The sequence below is a fragment of the Carcharhinus amblyrhynchos genome, chromosome 14 (assembly GCF_965287045.1).
Source record: "Carcharhinus amblyrhynchos chromosome 14, sCarAmb.v2.hapA, whole genome shotgun sequence".
Lineage (NCBI taxonomy): Eukaryota > Metazoa > Chordata > Chondrichthyes > Carcharhiniformes > Carcharhinidae > Carcharhinus > Carcharhinus amblyrhynchos.
In genome coordinates this window covers 51,101,933-51,122,794 of record NC_137337.1, presented here as the reverse complement: position 1 = coordinate 51,122,794, position 20,862 = coordinate 51,101,933, and the positions used below count along the sequence as shown (strand labels likewise).

General features: G+C 46.8%; 1 protein-coding gene across 3 annotated transcripts in view; it reads left to right on the top strand.

The window, feature by feature from the left end:
• The window catches only part of npas3 (neuronal PAS domain protein 3), a 1,239,764-nt gene that overhangs the window by 1,195,460 nt on the left and 23,442 nt on the right, over positions 1 to 20,862 (top strand). For all 3 annotated transcript variants that reach the window (XM_080202857.1, XM_080202858.1, XM_080202859.1), the window contains exon 10: positions 14,486 to 14,633. In XM_080202857.1, the coding sequence (XP_080058983.1) occupies positions 14,486 to 14,633 (148 nt within the window). The remainder of the gene's footprint in view (positions 1 to 14,485; positions 14,634 to 20,862) is intronic.

Here is a 20,862-nt window from a genome sequence, read left to right as displayed (position 1 = left end):
TGCCAGTGGTGGGAAACACAGGAAAAGGACTGAATGGAGTCCATTCTTTCTTATACTCATGAAGAAACTTACTAACTGACACAGAAAATGGCTTTAACAGCGATCCAAGGACAGGCTGCCACATAACGTGTCTCAGCACCAGAATGATGAATAATATTGAGAAAGAGGCAAAGAGAGTATGGTTCTTGTGTCTTGAAGGAATGTGAGACATGGTTTAGTAATCAATTAAAAGGCTACTGAAATCTTGTGCATAAAACCTTGTTAATTTGTCAACAAATGACCTTGGAAAGTATTAAGAAACTCAGCAAATAAATATTATGCTACTATTAACAGGTCCTTTTAACCCTTTTGACTTCCTTTCACAGGTAAACTGGTTTGCTTAGGAGTTCTGTTTTTTTTTAATTTGAAATTATAACTCAATGCCATGTGCAGGTACAGTGTCATATATAGGCATGAACTTTTTAATCATCATTTCCATTCATGTCTGTCACATTGCTGAGAAATTAATTCTCGGGAGACGCAGCACAAATTTAGACAAATATGACACAGCTTCTGAACAGCTGGTGTTTACTAACATGGACTGACATTGGCCAATACAATTAAAGATCAGCATTGCAGTATGTCATCATTTAGCGACACCTAATGCATATATGTTGATTCACAGAATTTAATGGAAGCATTTCTTCACAGTTCCGATTTGTGCTGACGTTCCAGGTTCATTATTCACAGTCTTTGAATTTGCCAGTAAACACAGGTGACTGGAGTGTCCATTATTGTGGGGCACATCTTCAATGACACAGAATTTCCATCCACCACAAGGATGGCCCCCTCATCTCGGCTGACTGTTCGACACTGGGCTCATTAACATAATTACCTTGATCCCAACACCCTCTCCGGAGGAAGCACGCAGTGGAGATTGTGGCAGGGAACTGAGTGGTTTCAAAGGGTGAGCAGTGTCGGGAGGGTGAGCAGTGTCGGGGGGGGTGAGCAGTGTCGGGGGGGGGGGTGAGCAGTGTCGGGGGGGGGGTGAGCAGTGTCGGGGGGAGGGTGAGCAGTGTCGGGGGGGGTGAGAAGTGTCGGGGGGAGGGTGAGCAGTGTCGGGGGGGGGTGAGCAGTGTCGGGGGGAGGGTGAGCAGTGTCGGGGGGAGGGTGAGCAGTGTCGGGGGGGGTGAGCAGTGCCGGGGGGGGTGAGCAGTGTCGGGGGGGGTGAGCAGTGTCGGGGGGGGTGAGAAGTGTCGGGGGGAGGGTGAGCAGTGTCGGGGGGGTTGAGCAGTGTCGGGGGGAGGGTGAGCAGTGTTGGGGGGTGAGCAGTGTCGGGGGGAGGTGAGCAGTGTTGGGGGGTGAGCAGTGTCGGGGGGAGGGTGAGCAGTGTCGGGGGGGTTGAGCAGTGTCGGGGGGAGGGTGAGCAGTGTCGGGGGGAGGGTGAGCAGTGTCGGGGGGAGGTGAGCAGTGTTGGGGGGTGAGCAGTGTCGGGGGGAGGGTGAGCAGTGTCGGGGGGGGTGAGCAGTGTCGGGGGGGGGTGAGCAGTGTCAGGGGGTGAGCAGTGTCGGGGGGGGTGAGCAGTGTCGGGGGGAGGGTGAGCAGTGTCGGGGGAGGGTGAGCAGTGTCGGGGGGAGGGTGAGCAGTGTCGGGGGGGGTGAGCAGTGTCGGGGGGAGGGTGAGCAGTGTCGGGGGGTGAGCAGTGTCGGGGGGAGGGTGAGCAGTGTCGGGGGGGGTGAGCAGTGTCGGGGGGAGGGTGAGCAGTGTCGGGGGGGGTGAGCAGTGTCGGGGGGGTGAGCAGTGTCGGGGGGAGGGTGAGCAGTGTCGGGGGGGGTGAGCAGTGTCGGGGGGAGGGTGAGCAGTGTCGGGGGGGGTGAGCAGTGTCGGGGGAGGGTGAGCAGTGTCGGGGGGGGTGAGCAGTGTCGGGGGGTGAACAGTGTCGGGGGGAGGGTGAGCAGTGTCGGGGGGGTCAGCAGTGTCTGGGGGGGGTGAGCAGTGTCGGGGAGGGTGAGCAGTGTCGGGGGGAGGTGAGCAGTGTTGGGGGGGGGGTGAGCAGTGTCGGGGGGAGGGTGAGCAGTGTCGGGGGGGGGTGAGCAGTGTCGGGGGGGGGTGAGCAGTGTCGGGGGGGGGTGAGCAGTGTCGGGGGGGGGTGAGCAGTGTCGGGGGGGGGGTGAGCAGTGTCGGGGGGGGGTGAGCAGTGTCGGGGGGGGGTGAGCAGTGTCGGGGGGAGGGTGAGCAGTGTCGGGGGGGTGAGCAGTGTCGGGGGGAGGGTGAGCAGTGTCGGGGGGGGGTGAGCAGTGTCGGGGGGAGGGTGAGCAGTGTCGGGGGGGGTGAGCAGTGTCGGGGGGGGTGAGCAGTGTCGGGGGGTGAACAGTGTCGGGGGGAGGGTGAGCAGTGTCGGGGGGGGTCAGCAGTGTCTGGGGGGGGTGAGCAGTGTCGGGGAGGGTGAGCAGTGTCGGGGGGTGAACAGTGTCGGGGGGAGGGTGAGCAGTGTCGGGGGGGTCAGCAGTGTCTGGGGGGGGTGAGCAGTGTCGGGGGGGGTGAGCAGTGTCGAGGGGGGGTGAGCAGTGTCGGGGGAGGGTGAGCAGTGTCGGGGGGGTGGTGAGCAGTGTCGGGGGGGGGTGAGCAGTGTCGGGGGGGGGGGGGTGAGCAGTGTCGGGGGGGGGTGAGCAGTGTCGGGGGGGTGAGCAGTGTCGGGGGGGGTGAGCAGTGTCGAGGGGGGGTGAGCAGTGTCGAGGGGGGGTGAGCAGTGTCGGGGGGGGGTGAGCAGTGTCGGGGGGGGGTGAGCAGTGTCGGGGGGAGGGTGAGCAGTGTCGGGGGGAGGGTGAGCAGTGTCGGGGGGGGGTGAGCAGTGTCGGGGGGGGTGAGCAGTGTCGGGGGGGGTGAACAGTGTCGGGGGGAGGGTGAGCAGTGTCGGGGGGGGTGAGCAGTGTCGGGGGTGAGCAGTGTCGGGGGAGGGTGAGCAGTGTCGGGGGGGGGTGAGCAGTGTCAGGGGAGGGTGAGCAGTGTCGGGGGGAGGGTGAGCAGTGTCGGGGGGGTGAGCAGTGTCGGGGGGGGGTGAGCAGTGTCGGGGGGGGGTGAGCAGTGTCGGGGGGGGGTGAGCAGTGTCGGGGGGAGGGTGAGCAGTGTCGGGGGGGGGTGAGCAGTGTCGGGGGAGGGTGAGCAGTGTCGGGGGGGGGTGAGCAGTGTCGGGGGGAGGTGAGCAGTGTCGGGGGGGGTGAGCAGTGTCGGGGGGGGGTGAGCAGTGTCGGGGGGGTGAGCAGTGTCGGGGGGAGGGTGAGCAGTGTCGGGGGGGGGGTGAGCAGTGTCGGGGGGTGAGCAGTGTCGGGGGGTGAGCAGTGTCGGGGGGTGAGCAGTGTCGGGGGAGGGTGAGCAGTGTCGGGGGGGTGAGCAGTGTCGGGGGGAGGGTGAGCAGTGTCGGGGGGGGGGTGAGCAGTGTCGGGGGGGGGGTGAGCAGTGTCGGGGGGGTGAGCAGTGTCGGGGGGAGGGTGAGCAGTGTCGGGGGGAGGGTAAGCAGTGTCGGGGGGGGTGAGCAGTGTCGGGGAGGGTGCGCAGTGTCGGGGGGGGTGAGCAGTGTCGGGGAGGGTGCGCAGTGTCGGGGGGGGGTGAGCAGTGTCGGGGGGGGGTGAGCAGTGTCGGGGAGGGTGAGCAGTGTCGGGGGGGTGAGCAGTGTCGGGGTGAGGGTGAGCAGTGTCGGGGGGGTGAGCAGTGTCGGGGGGAGGGTGAGCAGTGTCGGGGAGGGTGCGCAGTGTCGGGGGGGGGTGAGCAGTGTCGGGGAGGGTGAGCAGTGTCGGGGGGGGGTGAGCAGTGTCGGGGAGGGTGAGCAGTGTCGGGGGGGTTGAGCAGTGTCGGGGGTGAGCAGTGTCGGGGGGTGAGCAGTGTCGGGGGGAGGGTGAGCAGTGTCGGGGGGGTGAGCAGTGTCGGGGGGAGGGTGAGCAGTATCGGGGGGGTGAGCAGTGTCGGGGGGGGGTGAGCAGTGTCGGGGAGGGTGCGCAGTGTCGGGGGGGGGTGAGCAGTGTCGGGGAGGGTGAGCAGTGTCGGGGGGGTGAGCAGTGTCGGGGGGGTGAGCAGTGTCGGGGGAGGGGTGAGCAGTGTCGGGGGGGTGAGCAGTGTCGGGGGGAGGGTGAGCAGTGTCGGGGGGGTGAGCAGTGTCGGGGGGGGGTGAGCAGTGTCGGGGGGGGGTGAGCAGTGTCGGGGGGGGGTGAGCAGTGTCGGGGGGGGGTGAGCAGTGTCGGGGGGGGGTGAGCAGTGTCGGGGGGAGGGTGAGCAGTGTCGGGGGGGTGAGCAGTGTCGGGGGGAGGGTGAGCAGTGTCGGGGGGGGTGAGCAGTGTCGGGGGGAGGGTGAGCAGTGTCGGGGGGGGTGAGCAGTGTCGGGGGGGGTGAGCAGTGTCGGGGGGTGAACAGTGTCGGGGGGAGGGTGAGCAGTGTCGGGGGGGTGAGCAGTGTCGGGGGGGGGTGAGCAGTGTCGGGGGGAGGGTGAGCAGTGTCGGGGGGGGTGAGCAGTGTCGGGGAGGGTGAGCAGTGTCGGGGGTGAGCAGTGTCGGGGGTGAGCAGTGTCGGGGGAGGATGAGCAGTGTCGGGGGGTGAGCAGTGTCGGGGGTGGGCAGTGTCGGGGGGGGGTGAGCAGTGTCGGGGGGAGAGCAGATTCGAGGGAGGGGGAGTAGTGTGAGGGTGGGGGGGCGGGTGAGCAGTGTCAGGGTCGGGGAGGTCGAGCAGTGCCAGGAAAGTTTATTGGATGGGCTTGGAGAGTGGAACCTAGAATTATAAATAGTGAACAGGTACATTTGAACATGGGAGGTCTGATGGCTCAGTGATAATGTCCCTGCTTTCTGAAGGAGAAGCTCCAGATTCAAGTCCCGCCTCAGGATATGATGGCAAGGAAGCTACATTCGTAACACGGACAAATAAATTGAGAGTGTCAGCCTGCAAATCCTTTGGCACACCAATGACTGGCAGTAAGAGCGGGAGAGATTCCTGATCAGCCATCCTTGATACGGAATGGCACTGCACAAGTTTAAAGCCTCTGACGACAGGGCTAGGAATAACTAATCACGGGGAAAGTCTGCCTTTATGAAACACTACGTGTGGGAAGGAAATTGGAATTGGAGATTTGAAAACAGTGAAGTTCACTAAACTGACATGTGATCTCAGGGGCATGTCTCCAGGTCATGATGTGAAAGGGACTGTGGCGTTTCTACAGTTGTGTTTTGCCACTAAGTCTTCTGACTCAGTTTGTCCCTGGTTTCAAGTTGGAGGCAGGAGCAGAAAGTTCTCAGGTTCCAGCATAACAATGTCAGACCGTAGGTTTGAATGAGGTCAGTAGTATACGCTCTCACTCCATGACTGACCATAGGATCCTACAGTGCAGAAGAAGGCCATTTGGCCCATCAAGTCTGCACCAACTGCAATCCCACCCAGGCCCTGACCCATAACCCCATACATTTACCCTAGCTAGTCCCCCTGACACTAAGGGCAATTTAACATAGCCAATCCACTTAATCTGCACATCTTTGGAGTGTGGGAGGAAACCGGAGCACGCAGAGGATACCCACACAGATATGGGGCGAATGTGTAAACTCCACGCAGGCAGTGACCCAAGCTGGGAATCGAATCTAGGTCCCTGGCACAGTGAGCCAGCAGTGCTAACCATTGTGCCATGCTGCCGCTCCTTATTTTGCTGACCAGAGGATCTGGGCCATTATAAATACATCTAATCCTTTAGGTGCCCTACCATTCCTCACACTGACTAGCTGCCACTTCCCTTCCAACACAAAAGAGATGCACAGTTGATGATAATGTACAGCCAAGACAGAGAGTAGAAGCCACACAAATATATCAGGAGCTGGTAAAATAAACACTCGGCTGATTAATTATGAATAGAATCATTGAGCATCCATTATTTTAATTGGATAAAAGTTGTTTCAGTGTTATTATTATGTATCTGCACTCAGTGGATCGAACATCATTCTAAATGGCAGTGAGAGCTTATACTTACGACAAATAATGTAGATGCTGGAGTCTCGATCATCACCATAAATGCAATTGACAGATAATCAGGGATCCACAAATTGCACAGGTAATCATTAGGGTGAATGTGCTACTTGTTTCCACTTGTTGCTTTTGGTATTTTTTAACAACACTCATCTCCATTGTACAACACCTACCAGGTATAGAGGTGAGCACTAACCGCTGTACAGCCTTGGCTGCAATTTCACAGTGTCTGCATTATAAACATATCCCTGCTACCTTCAGCTCGTGTTATATTCCACTCATTCCCTGTATTGATTTTAAAGTCAACAGCTTCACTGAGATCAGTGTAATGGGGGCTGCCAACAGAGCCTTGAAGATGAGCAGATGCAGTCTTTAATGCTCATTCCTACAGCTGGTGCCTGTGGGTGGTGTCAAAGGAGCATTTTTGGCCAACTGACTTGGGCTTAGTTGGTTGGAGATCCAGACAGACGCACAGGGGAGCTTGAAGCAAGATTACCAGCTCTTAGATGAGCTGTTTCAGCAACAGTTTATTTTGCTGACAGAAGCAGAACAAAGGTTGTATAAAATTGCTGGCAGCCACTAACCTTATACTACTCTCAAAAAATCTCCCAAATAAACAAGAAGGCAGATAGTGGGAATGCAAATTATTGAGTGTGTACCATGCATATCTTTGAAATGCTATCGCACAAATCATATGATATGTTCATATAGAACTGAAGATAAAACCCAGTTATATGGTGTCTTTCATAACCCAAAGAGGTTTAAAGCTAGTGAGGTACACATGTAGGAAACATGGCAGCCAAAATGTGCATAATTAACAATAATAGCAACATGTTTTAGTGAAGTAGATTGAGGGGTAAAAGTTGGCTAGGATACTGAAACAACTCCCCTGCTCTTCTTTAAAAAGTACCATTAAGAAGGCAGAAGCAACCTCAGTTTAGCATTTTGTTCAGAAGATGCATATCCATTACGACAGCACTCTCTCAGTATTGCACTGAAGTGTTTGCCTACATTTTGTGCTCCAATCTCTGGAGGGGAAATGGAACCTGCAACCTTCTGACTCAGAGATATGACTGATACCACAAAGATGCAATTGAAACAGCCAATTCCAAACCTCACTGGCAATCCAGCCTCTTGTTCCAATGCCAAGCTAGTTCTATAATGTAACTTTTACACAAAATGTAAGTGAAAAATCTGTCACTAGTAAGATATTGTACAATAAGTAATTGATAGATAACTTTATTCCAAACAAATAAAACTATGGTAAGTGGAAAAAATATCCATGGTGTGAATGTTGTAAAAACTAAATGAGCTTGCTAATTTTAGGTTCCTATTGTATTCGCAAAAGTATCTCCAGAGCATTGAGGATTAAGCTGTACTTACCACATAACTGGAACTTTTACAAAAGATTTCGCATTACATTAGGAATATCCAATTTTTAAATATCACCATTTAAAAGGGCAGCTCTGTGTGTTAAATGTGTTTTTAATTCTGAGCATTACGAGATTATTGCATTTTGGAACTCTGGCTTTAAATTTAGAGTAAACAGAGGTGGTCATATGACTTGTTCTGCAGTCTCCCTGACAGCAAACCTAACTAATATAACTCAGCAGATCTGGCAGCTTCTGTGAAGAGAAAAGAGATGTTACCAGACCTAATGACTTTATCCAGCATTTCCTGTTTTATTTTGGATTTCCAGCATACACAGTATTTTGCTTTTAAGTAAACCTGGCTAGTTTGATTATTAGAGATCAAAGGAAAGCTTAGATTGATTTACTGAGCTGAGGTGTAAGGGACGTGGCAGCTGTCTCTGAGTTTGCAACAAATAGACTTGGAGTCTCCCAAATTCCAGAATGATGTTATAGGTATCAAGCTGTAAATTGTTCCTTGTACTTCAAAGCTAAAAGGGGAGTTGGAATCAAAAATAGTTAATGAATATTTCTACCTGAATGCAAGGTTAATGTGTTTCACATTGCCATGGGAAAGAGGGCTGAGGAGGTTATTTTTGAGATCAGTTAACAGGCTTCCCTACAAATCAATGAATATTACAGACAGACACCAACTCTATGGGGTCAGCAGATGGAAAAGACTTTGCAAGCTACAGAACTGGATGTAGGAAAACAATAATTTCTAGTCAAAAAGATACATCCTGGAGTTATCTAAGGATTCTGCAAGATTTGTTCTGCTATGGCCAGGCAGAGGAAGAGTCATTGAAACAGGTTTTATTATTGGTGGGAGGTTTCAGAACCCAATGAAAATTGAGGAAAGCGGCTGTATGCAGTCATTTGAAGTTCCTACTCAGCAAAATGGGGATACAGGATTTCCACCGGACGCTAGGAGCAACTATGGACTGTTTGCTAGGAGTGTAATTCCATGGAGTGCGTGATGGGTATAAGTATTAAGGGGACTGTCATTTTCTGTGGTTAAATTATAAGCTGCTGATAAAAAGAAAATACTGTTTAGTTATATTTTTGTCATTTATTACATTAAAAGTTTTGAAAAGTGAAATCTTAACTTCATTTCAACTGTTAAGGGGAAGTTAAGAGTTTTTGATCTTTTTTCAGCCTTTTGGCTAAGGTCAGGTGTCAGATCAAGCCCAACATGGAGTGCAATGCCTTATCTTGTCAGCTTGGATCTTGTCTCTTTTGTGCTGACCATGAATTAGATTCAGTTGAGATTGGAATTTGAATTTGGTTTTTGGGGCAAGCACCAAATTTAAAGTTTAAAGTTTATTTGTGTCACAAGTAGGTTTATATTAACACTGCAATTAAGTTAGTATGAACTTCCCTAGTAGCTGCACACCGTTGCCTGTTCAGATACACTGTGGGAGAATTTAGCATGGCCAATGCGCATAACCAACATGTCTTTTTGGACTGTGGGAGGAAACTGAAGCACCTGGAGGAAACCCACACAGACACAGGGAGAATGTGCAGACTCCGCACAGACAGTGACCCAAGCTGGGAATCGAACCTGGGTCTCTGGCACTGTGAGGCAGCAGTGTGCCACCATGCTGCCTGTGTTTGGTCCACATTGAACATTGTCTTTGAGTCTTTTAAGAATGGAGTATCATTTTTGATTGGTATGGTGGCACAGTGGTTAGCGTGGGTTTCCTCCAGGTATTCTGGTTTCCTCCCACAGTCCAAAGATGTGTAGGTTAGGTGGATTGGCCATTATAAATTGCCAATTAGAGTCCCAAATTATACAGATTAGGGAGATTATTCATTGTAAATGCATTGGATTACAGGGACAGGGCGAGGGTGAACCTGGATAAAGTGCTCTGTCGGAGAGTTTAGTGTAAACTTATGGGCCGGATGGCTTCTTTCTTCACTGTAGGGATTCTATGATGCTATGGAGATCATAACAAATGCTGAAGTACTGTTGACATCAGTGCCACATCTAGATCGAAAATGTAAGCCTAATTGTGAAAGAACTTCTTTAGCCCAGGTATTGCAGTCAGCAGTGAAGTGATGCCGCTTGCCACTGACCTCAAAGAAAGCACCACACAAAGCTTTGCTAATGTCTGTGGTATGGATTTCAACTTTCTGAATAATAATTTGCATCTAGCTCCAAGTTAAAGGATCTCCAGGCATCCTGTGATGTCACTAAATTACACTGAAAAATTCTCACAAAGAGCAAACCAGGAAATTAAAAACACTGCTTATCCTTCACTCTTTAAATATCATATTTACAGAGGATGAAGTAAACATTGAGATGTGCACATAAGATTAAGATAAAAGCTAAAATATCATAAAATAATTTGTTTAAAAGATCTAATTGCATGGAATATTTTATAATCATGGCAAAATGTGAAATTCCATAAATATAAAATAAGCTTTTCATGAGCAGGAAAGTTGTTTAGAAGCAATTATGAACTTAAGGTACCATTAAAAACCCAATTACATCTCATTCAATAAGATAAAATATTTTAAAGTGTTTTTATAGCAATACTAATAGTGGTGTAACTTCTTGTCAGTTATCTCTAATTAATGTATTCTGGGGTAGCACATCTGGAGGAGTAGCATCTTCAGACTTACACATTTAATTGCTTATATGCAAACTCCAGGGGCCTTATCTTGTTATTTTGATCCTAAGTGCTGGGTGGATTTAAAACTGGGAGTGTTTCAGGTCAGACTTTCAGACCCATTCTGAGGCAACCCATATGCACTCTGCCTACAAAAATATCAACGATTCCGGATTGCACTGCACAAGCCTGTGGGTGGGGCTTAATGCACCCAAAACCCTGTAGCTCCGATCAGGACCCCCAACTGCGCGTGCACAGAAAATTAATGATAGAATGCTGCTCCCCTGCCCGGGCTGGATAATGCCTCCTCCTGGCCCCCACCGCCACAACATTACTGACCTCCTTATCCCCTGCCACCCAGACCGATCGTGGGCCCCTCCCCCTTTACTCCCCCCCCAAACACAGGCAGAGTGGCAGCGGACACCCTTTCCTCCCCACTGATCACAGGCAGAGTGGCAGCAGACCCCTCTTCCCCTTCACTGATCACAGGCAAAGTGGCAGTGGACCCCTCCCCCCCGCTCCCTTACACCCCACTGATCACAGGCAGAGTGGCAATGGACACACCCCTTCCCCCCCAACTGATCGCTGACAGAGTGGCAGCGGACCTCCCCTTTCACTACCCCCCCCCCCCCCCCCCCCCGCACCAATCTCAAGCGGAGTGACAGCAGACCCACCATTCCCCCCTTCTCCCTAGCTGATCTCAAGCTGTTGGACAATTGGCACTTGCCTCCTCACTAACCCTCACTGACAGAGTGCTGGAGTTGGACTTTTATGCAGCATGTCTGTTTTGTGCTGATTCTGGATGGGCAAAAGCAGAGGTAAAGGGCGAAGTGCCAGGAAAGTTGGGCATACAGCCCATTAAGTCGATTTGAATTTAATGCATTTAAATGGTCGCCGATAATGGGCGCAACGTGATTGTAAAATTGGGCCCCAGAAATTGTTGTCAGTTTCATAGGAATAATTATTCTGAGAACTGAAAGTTTCAAAATCCAGGCCAATAAGTAATAACAGTGCAAACTTCAAATCTAACTATATCTTATTGAATATGTCTTATCCTTTTGCAGATTTTGGGAGAAATTATAATTGCAGATATCTCCAATGGTTACATTAGAATACAGTGGTATGGTGTAACTGGATCATACAATGATACTCCCTAAGTTTGTAAAGATCTATCTGGTACATGTGGTGTGGTAAGAATGAAGACTCACTGGAATCTCGCTAGTGTGTTGATTGAAAGAAAGAGACAGCATCTGTAAGCTCAAGCTGATGTTTCACTTGTGTCATTTCCACCCAAGTGTTGGCATCCTGTTCCCACCCTCTTTTTCTCAATGCCCTTTGCAGCATTTTTGCAGACTCAGCTCAAGTTTTCCTTAGCTGCACCATCAGGTACCACAATGGTTGTGTTCAACCCGAGAACAATCAAAAATCATTGTGAAGACAAAGTTTTAAGTAGTGTTCAATTAGTTAATGCAAGGGAAATGGAAGAATATATCAGCAATCGAAGGTCCACGTAACCAGTTATTTTGAGAAGTAAATTAAAAGTAGATAATATTCTACCTATTGCCAATTCACCCTTGTGTGAATCTGTATTTACTTGTCACATAGGAAAGTGCTCATCCATGCACAATTTTTGACCCATTAGAATTGTATGTTACTCTACAGCTTTGGTTTTATTTACATACTTATTTATGACAGTCAGAAAAGTTATTTTCTAATAAGATTGTCACCAGTTACTCCTTTCCCTCCAATAATAACACAAAGATTGGCTGGGTGGTTAACAGTGAGGCGAAGTGTCTTGGGCGACAAGAAAATATGAACAAAATGGTCAAAAGGACAGATAAGTGACAGGTGGAATTTAACCCTGAAAAGTGTGAGTTGATACACTTTGGAAGGAATAATTTGACAGAAAGTACTCAATAAATGGTAGGACATAAGGAAGTTCTGTGGAACAAAGGAACCTTGGTGTGTTTGTCGACAGATCGCTGAAGGCGGAAGAGCAGATTAGTAGGGTGATAAGAAGGTATATGGGACACTTGTCTTTATCAATCGAGGCATAATTTCAAAAGCAAGGAAGTCATGTTGGAGTTGTATAGAACATTAGTGAGGCCACAGCTGGAGTACGGTATGCAGTTCTGGTCACCATATTATCGGAAGGATATGATTGCACTGGAGGAAGTGCAGATGAGATTCACCAGGATGTTGCCTGGGATGGAAAATATAAGTTATGAAGAGAGGTTGCGTGAGCTTGGGTTGTTTTCATGAGAGCAGAGAAGACTTGAGGGATGATGTGATCAATGTGTACAAGATTAAGAGAGACATGAATAGAGCAGATAAGGAGCAGCTGTTCCCCTTAGTTGAAGGGTCAGTCACAAGAGGACATCGGTTCAAGGTGAGAGGGTCAGGAGGTTTCATGCGGATGTGAGGAAAATCTTTTTTACCCAGAGAGTGGTGATGGTTTGGAATGCACTGCCTGGAAGAGTGGGAGAGGTGGGTTGCCTCACATTCTTTAAACAGTATCTGGATGAACATTTGGCACATCATAACATTCAGGGCTGTGGGCCTAGTGCTAGCAGGTGGGGGTTCAGGTGTTTCTAATATGTTGGTGTGGACTTGACTGGTTGAAGGGCCTCTTCTGCGCTGTATGATTCTATGATTAATCTCCTAAAGTTCAGCACACGTCTGAAACACAATGGGTCACCACTGTGAAAGTCAGATTTGTATTTACGATCGTCAGTGGTGGGAGGTTAACGCTATTGCTAAAGTTACACAAAATGTATGTGCAAATGGGATGCGATGTCCAACTGATGATAATCTGGTCCAGCGTCAACCTCAGCAGTATGACACCTTTCCACTTTGCTGTTGAATTAAGTGCAACCATATGTCAAGGTTCTGATTTCTTTCCATTAGTCTACCAGTCATGTGACTTAATAAGACTATGTTTTCAGATAAGTTGCAGGGCAGTTTATCATAACAGAAGTAAAGAAAAAAATGTTGAAAAGTTTTAAGTTTTGACAATAAATAGTAACTAATGTTTTAGTTTAAAATCTGCAAATTAGGTTATCAAGATGGTATATCATTGGTTCAGAAGTGCATGCAAAATAAGAGTAAACCAAAGGATGTATTTCACTGCCCCACATTACAAGCTAAATATAGTTTTAGCACAATTATTTTATAGAAAGATGAATCATTAGAAAGTGTAACCAAGAATAGTAAAAGTGAGCTTGGTGCCTGATTAGGCACTCAGATCAGTTTACTGAGACTGTGCACTTTTTTTTAAAGAAATTTATCATTTTTCAAGAGGCATTGTCATATGATTTAATTATTGCTATAGCTGTGTTTATCGTTTATGCAAATTCTGCATCTTTAGTCGCTGATACACTACTTTTATTGACCGACCAACTGGAGGATTAACCCAATTTTTTTCTTGAAAATCATTATCAAAGATGAATATGCTCTTTTCAATTTGCTTGCAGAAAATTTCTACAGTAGTTGTACATTTGACACTCATTAGTTGCAATTAAACAAACAGATTGAACACACTGGTAAATGAAATATGTTGCTCTGAAACGTTCCATCTTGTTCTAATTTACAGTTACAAATGATTAATGGAAATATGTATCAGTTGACAAAACCATTTCACAGCTAAGGTGATCAGATTTATTACTGTAATTAGATTTTCTTCATTTTAGCAAAAGTATAGCAGTTGTACATTCCATGGACCTTCTGGAATGGTTAGTCCTGTGAGAAAAATGCACCACCTTGTGGTCAATGTTTGAAATAAGAACATTATTATCTAATTGGAAAACCTGCTATGGATGATTCAGAATTAGTTGCAGCATTCTTCCACAAGTTTCATATTAATTGTTGTTTAAAAACAGTTAGACAAATGGCAACAGCCATTTACAATTGCAATTATTTTTTGCAAGCAATAAAACTTACACCAGTATTTGGAGCAGTGTATAAGTGCTAATAGTTAAAAATGTTTTCTTACAACCTCTGCTAAACATACTACAGATTGTTGAGCAAAAGAGAGTGATTAAATATTTATCAGCTATATTTTTTCCGTATTTAGTCAGATAACTTGAAATAGTAACTTTTCTTTGTGGCCACCTTTCTCAGTGTTATATGGAGGATTAGTAACCAGCCATTAATGGGGAGGTGCAGTAACATGCTGTGAGGTAAGATGTATCCTCATATCTTTAATTCTGACCTCAAAAGTGTCATTAGGATAAACATGCCCCTCTGCAAATGAAGATAATGAGAGAAAGTGAGGATAAATCACTCCAGTTTGCTATTGTATGTAGCCTCCTGCTCCTATTTTCTATGTTTCTATGAACTGCTTAACATGGCAGATGCATTAGAGCAAGCTGTTTATTCACTGTGGAAAAGTGATATAAAAGAGTGCATGGGGCATGCTTTGTGTAACATAGCTAACTATAATTGTCCCTTCTACATTGCTGCTCTGGCTAACAGAAATTGATCTCTTTTGTTTAGTATTGAATAAGGGCCAATGTGTAACTAAGTACTATCGCTGGCTGCAGAAAAATGGAGGCTATATTTGGATTCAGTCCAGTGCCACTATTGCATTCAATGCAAAAAATGCCACCGAGAAAAATGTCATCTGGGTCAATTATGTTCTAAGGTAAGATAATCACCCCTGTCCAATATAGATTTTCTTTTTCTAAATGCAGAGATGTGTTTTGTTTCTCAGTATTTAAAAGTTCCATGGAGAAAATGCCTCCAGTGTCTGCTTTAATCTGGTGCTTAAAATCCTTTGGTATCTTGTACATACATACTGAAGTATTTCCCTTCTTTTTGCTGCTGCTGTTCATTTTTTTCATATGTACCACTCACATGCTAGAAAGTCACTTGCATAAAAAGTTAAAAATGCATTTACATTGACCCATCCCCAATTTTCACAACTGGGCTAAATGTTGCACGGTGGTTGTATTTATAAATAATTTATACAATGGCAGTAACTACATAAACCAGCTGGTGGGAAACTGATGGGTTTTTATTGGCCATCAGTTTTACACTTGGCCTGATTTTCTGAATTTAATGGGTTGGGGATAAAGCCATTTTACCATAGGGATTGTTAGAGTAAAATGTTGATCAAATCTGATGGATAGTTTGAAGGATTGATGTCCATTAATGTCCATTTTCTAAAGTATTATTCTACTGTCCAAAATATTTGTCAACATCTTTTGGTAGTCTTTGGATATTGTTGCCACTCAAACTTACAAATAAGAGAAATTTAGTATGAAGTCAGAAAACAATTTGATAACAAGGAGATAAAGGAGAGTATTAAATTAAAAGCTGATGCGTTTAGAGTGTCTAAAAGTAGTGGGCGAGTAGAGGATTGGGAGAGGTTTAAATATCAACAAATAATGACGAAGAAGTTGATAAAGAAAGGAAGGATAGACTATGAATCTAGGCTAGCGCTAAATATAAAAAAGGATAGTAAGAGTTTTTATAAATATATAAAAAGGAGGAGGCTGGCTAGGGTGAATGTTGGACCCTTAGAGGATGAGAGGGGGGATTTAGTGGTGGGGGATGAGGAAATGCCTGAGGCTTTGAATAAGTTTTTTGCTTCGGTCTTCACGGAGGAGGACGCAAATAGTTTGCCGGGTGTTAACGATGGAAAGATGGTAGGAGTGGAGGGCCTGAATGAGATCATTGTTACTAGAGAGGCAGTGCTGGACAGACTAGAGGGACTGATGGTGGACAAGACCCCAGGACCGGATGGAATGCATCCAAGGGTTCTGAAAGAAATGGCGGAGGTGATAGTGGATGCTTTAGTGATTATTTTCCAAACCTCACTGGATTCCGGGGAAGTGCCGGAAGATTGGAAAACAGCTAATGTTACGCCGCTGTTTAAAAAGGGTAGCAGGCAAAAGGCAGGGAATTATAGGCCGATTAGTTTAACGGCTGTTGTAGGAAAAATGCTTGAATCCGTCATCAAAGAGGAAATAACAAGGCATCTTGAGAAGAATTGTTTGATAGAGCAGACGCAGCACGGATTCGTTAAGGGGAAGTCGTGTCTGACAAATTTATTGGAATTCTATGAGGATGTGTCTAGTGCGGTGGATAGTGGGGAACCAGTGGATGTGGTGTTTCTCGATTTTCAGAAGACATTTGATAAGGTGCCGCACAAGAGGTTGTTACAGAAGGTTAGGGGGCATGGAGTTGGGGGTAAGGTGTTAGCGTGGATAGGGGATTGGCTGTCAAAAAGGAGGCAGAGAGTGGGTATCAATGGGTGCTATTCGGATTGGCGGTTGGTGACTAGTGGAGTGCCCCAGGGATCGGTGCTGGGGCCTCAGCTATTTACCATTTATATAGATGATCTGGAGGACAGAGCCGAGTGTAAGGTGTTGAAATTTGCTGATGACACAAAGATAAGTGGAACAGCAAATTGTGCGGAGGGTGTGGAAAGTCTGCAGAGGGATCTAGATAGGCTGAGCGAGTGGGTGAGGACCTGGCAAATGGAATACAATGTTGGCAAGTGTGAGGTTATCCACTTTGGTAGGAATAATAGTAGGAAGGACTACTACTTACAGGGCGAAAAGCTGCAGCATGCTACGGTGCAGAGGGACCTGGGGGTCCTTGTGCATGAGTCGCAAAAACCCAGCCTACAGGTGCAGCAGGTGGTTAGGAAGGCAAATGGGACGCTGGCCTTCATAGCGAGGGGGATTGAATATAAAAGTAGGGAGGTCTTGCTGCAACTGTACAGGGCACTGGTGAGGCCGCAGCTGGAGTACTGTGTGCAGTTTTGGTCGCCGCACTTGCGCAAGGATATTTTGGCCTTGGAGGGAGTGCAGGGGAGGTTCACTAGGCTGATTCCGGAGTTGAGGGGGTTGAGCTATGAAGAGAGGCTGAATAAACTAGGCTTGTACTTGTTGGAGTTTAGAAGGATGAGGGGGAATCTTATTGAGACGTATAAGATGATGAAAGGGATGGATAGGGTAGAGGTGGAGAGGTTCTTCCCGCTCAGAAAGGACAGCAGGACTAGAGGGCGCAGCCTCAAGATAAGGGGGGGCGGTTTAGAACGGAGTTGAGGAGAAACTTCTTCATTCAAAGGGTGGTGAATCTCTGGAATTCTCTGCCCGTTGAAGTGGTGGAGGCTACCTCGCTAAATATATTTAAGACGTGGGTAGATAGGTTTTTGGTAGGCAAGGGGATTAAGTCTGTGTTTGTTGTTCTTGCTCAAATTTGCTATTGACAACTGGGGAATCTATCCACGGAGGGGGCCAACAAAAGTACACCTTTAATAGTATTTCAGTGATTAACTTGACCTGAGATCTACCAGTCATGATATGCACTAATGCTATCCTTGACTGAATATTGCTGCATGTTAATTATAAATTGAGGGAAAACTATAAGAGTGGATGAGACATGATTTGTGCAACATAGATGATGAAAGGGATGGATAGGGTAGAGGTGGAGAGGTTCTTCCCGCTCAGAAAGGACAGCAGGACTAGAGGGCGCAGCCTCAAGATAAGGGGGGCGCGGTTTAGAATGGAGTTGAGGAGAAACTTCTTCATTCAAAGGGCGGTGAATCTCTGGAATTCTCTGCCCGTTGAAGTGGTGGAGGCTGCCTCGCTAAATATATTTAAGACGCGGGTAGATAGGTTTTTGGTAGGCAAGGGGATTAAGGGTTATGGGGAGAAAGCGGGAAAGTGGAACTGAGCCACTTCAGATCAGCCATGATCTTATTGAATGGCGGGGCAGGCTCGAGGGGCTAGATGGCCTACTCCTGCTCCTATTTCTTATGTTCTTAATATCTGTCACAAAATATGTTGATAAATTTGACAATTACTGTAGTTTTATAACATAGAGAAGGGTAAAATCAGTGGATTAGTTTATATAGAATTGCTTTTACTAAACTCTAAGCAACTACTTATTGAGCAAACTGGGAGCCACTCACTTTCCATACTGTTTACTGGAGTATGGTTCAAGAATGGGGGGATATTTGCAAAACATAAAAATGATGAAACTTGTAAGATGTTCTCACTGGTCAATTCGCCATGAATTAAAAGACAACAAATACTGAAGTGGCAATCCCATTTCTGATGCACACAGTTGGTTAACAAACTGTTGTTCACTGTAAATCTAGTTTCCTTCATTAATTTAAACATCCAGGTCAAATCTTAGTTTCATCTTTTAATCTAGAGATCTGAATCTTCTCTATTACCCAAAGAATCTAAGTCTGTGTTTGTTGTTCTTGCTCAAATTTGCTATTGACAACTGGGGAATCTATCCACGGAGGGGGCCAACAAAAGTACACCTTTAATAGTATTTCAGTGATTAACTTGACCTGAGATCTACCAGTCATGATATGCACTAATGCTATCCTTGACTGAATATTGCTGCATGTTAATTATAAATTGAGGGAAAACTATAAGAGTGGATGAGACATGATTTGTGCAACATAGTTAACTATAATTATCCCTTCCACGTTTTAATTGTGAGTGTTTTCATTAATGGTTGAATGGGCAGATGCACCATCAGATATGGTTCTAAGCCTTACAAACCAGGGACTATTCTTAGCTAGGTCAAAGATATAAACTAACTCTATATTCCTCTGCCAGGGAGGGGGAGGAATCAACTTGTCTTCCCTCTTCTTATTACTGCTAGTGGCTCCAGTTAGAATCTGAACAAATAGCTATGAGGCCATGACAGGATCTAACATTTCTGTGATTCCCCACACTGTTGAATACCTAGGTGACATCACAGTCTAGGCTCACACTTCAGGAGTGCGCCTCATGCTGAGGGTCTGAAAAACTGATGTGTGTAGACAATGTGATTGCATGAATAGCTGCTTCCTGGAAAGGACAGAAAATTAGGCAAAAGATTGTTGAACACTATGTGAAGTAATCTTCAGAAGACAGTAATATAATTAGACCCTAACACACAACCTGAAGATAAAATTGCAAACAACTCAGGCATAACACTCTCCGAAACAACTGCCATTTGTTTCTGTGTGCTTCGCAATCCTCTTCTTCCAAATGGACAAACTGGGCTGGATTTAATGCAGGTTTTCTCAGCGGGAAACCTGAGAACTGGGCCCACTTAATAATGGGAGAGGCGACCGGAAAATGTTCTACAGTTAAGTTGGAGGTGGGGATAGGCCCATGGGAGAAACCCACCCAGTCATACTGGGTTGTCAATCAGCTTATTATTGAGTCAATTGACACCAAACATACATGAGCCCACCAGAATTTAGTGGTGACTCAAGGATTGCTTGTAAGTGGCATGGCCTTCCTGTGCATTCAGAAGGCCACCAGGCAAACATTGTTGAGGGTTTGCTTGCGGTTTTCTAGGAGGGATTTATCAAGGGATGGTCACAAAAGCTCTTGTCTCGAACTCCTTTGTTCTCCTTCTGTGACTCCCTTCCCTTTGACATCCGCCACACCCTCACTCACTTGTAGTCTCCTGTGGAAGCGATCTAACGCTCCTTCCTAGGTACATTACCAGCAGCAGCCACCACTCAAAGAATAAAGAAAATTACAGCAAAGGAACAGGCTCTTTGGCCCTCCAAGCCTGCACCAAATTAACTAAAACCCCTACTCTTCCAGGGACCATATCCCTCTATTCCCATTCTATTCATGTACTTGTCAAGACACTCCTTAAAAGTCACCACCATATTCACTTCCATTACCTCCCCCTGCAACGGGTTCCAGGCGTCCACTACTCTCTGTGTAGAAGTCTGCCTCGAACATCTCCTTTAAACCTTGGCCCTCACACCTTAAACCTGTGCTCCCTAATAATTGACTCTTCCACTCTGGGAAAAAGCTTCTGACCATCCACTCTGCCCATGCCTCTCATAACCTTCTATCAGGTCTCTCCTCAACCTCCATCGCTCGAGTGAGAACAAACCAAGTTTCTCCGACCTGTCCTCATAGTTAATGCCCTCCATACCAGGTGACATCCTGGTAATTGTTTTCCTGTACCCTCTCCAAAGCCTCCACATCCTTCTGGTAGTGTGGTGACCAGAATTGAACACTATATTCCAAGTGTGGCCTAACTAAGGTTCTATAAAGCTGCAACATGACTTGCCAATTTTTAAACGCAATACTCCAGCCACTGAAGGCAAGCGTGCCATATGCCTTCTTGACTACCTTCTCTACAAGCATTGCCGCTTTCAGAGACCTGTGTACCTGTATACCCAGATCCCTTTGCCTATCAATATTCTTAAGGGTTCTGCCATTTACTGTATATTTCCTATCTGTATTAGACCTTCCAAAATGCAATACCTCACACTTGTCTGGATTAAACTCCATCTGCCATCCCTCCGCCCAGGTCTCCAACTGATCTATATTCTGCTGTATCCTTTGACGGTCCTCATCACTATCTGCAAATCCACCAACTTTTGTGTCGACCGCAAACTTACTAATCAATCCAGTTACATTTTCCTCCAAATCATTTATATATGCTACAAACATCAAAGGTCCCGTCAGTGATCCTTGAGGAACACCACTTGTCACAGCCCTTCATTCAGAAATGCACCTTTCCACTGATACTCTCTGTCTTCTTTGACTGAGCCAGTTTTGTATCCACCTTGCCAGCTCATCTCTGATCCCATGCAACTTCATCTTCTGCACCAGTCTGCTATTAGTGACCTTGTCAAAAGTCCTACTGAAGTCCATGTAGACAACATCCACGCCCTACCCCCATCAATCATCTTCGTCACTTCCTCGAAAAGCTCAATCAAGTTCGTGAGACATAAACTCCCCTTCACAAAACCATGTTGCCTCTCACTAATACATCCATTTATTTCCAAGTGGGAATAAATCCTGTCTCGAAGAATCCTCTCCAATAATTTCCCTACCACTGATGTAAGGCTCACCAGCCTGTAATTACCTGGATTATTC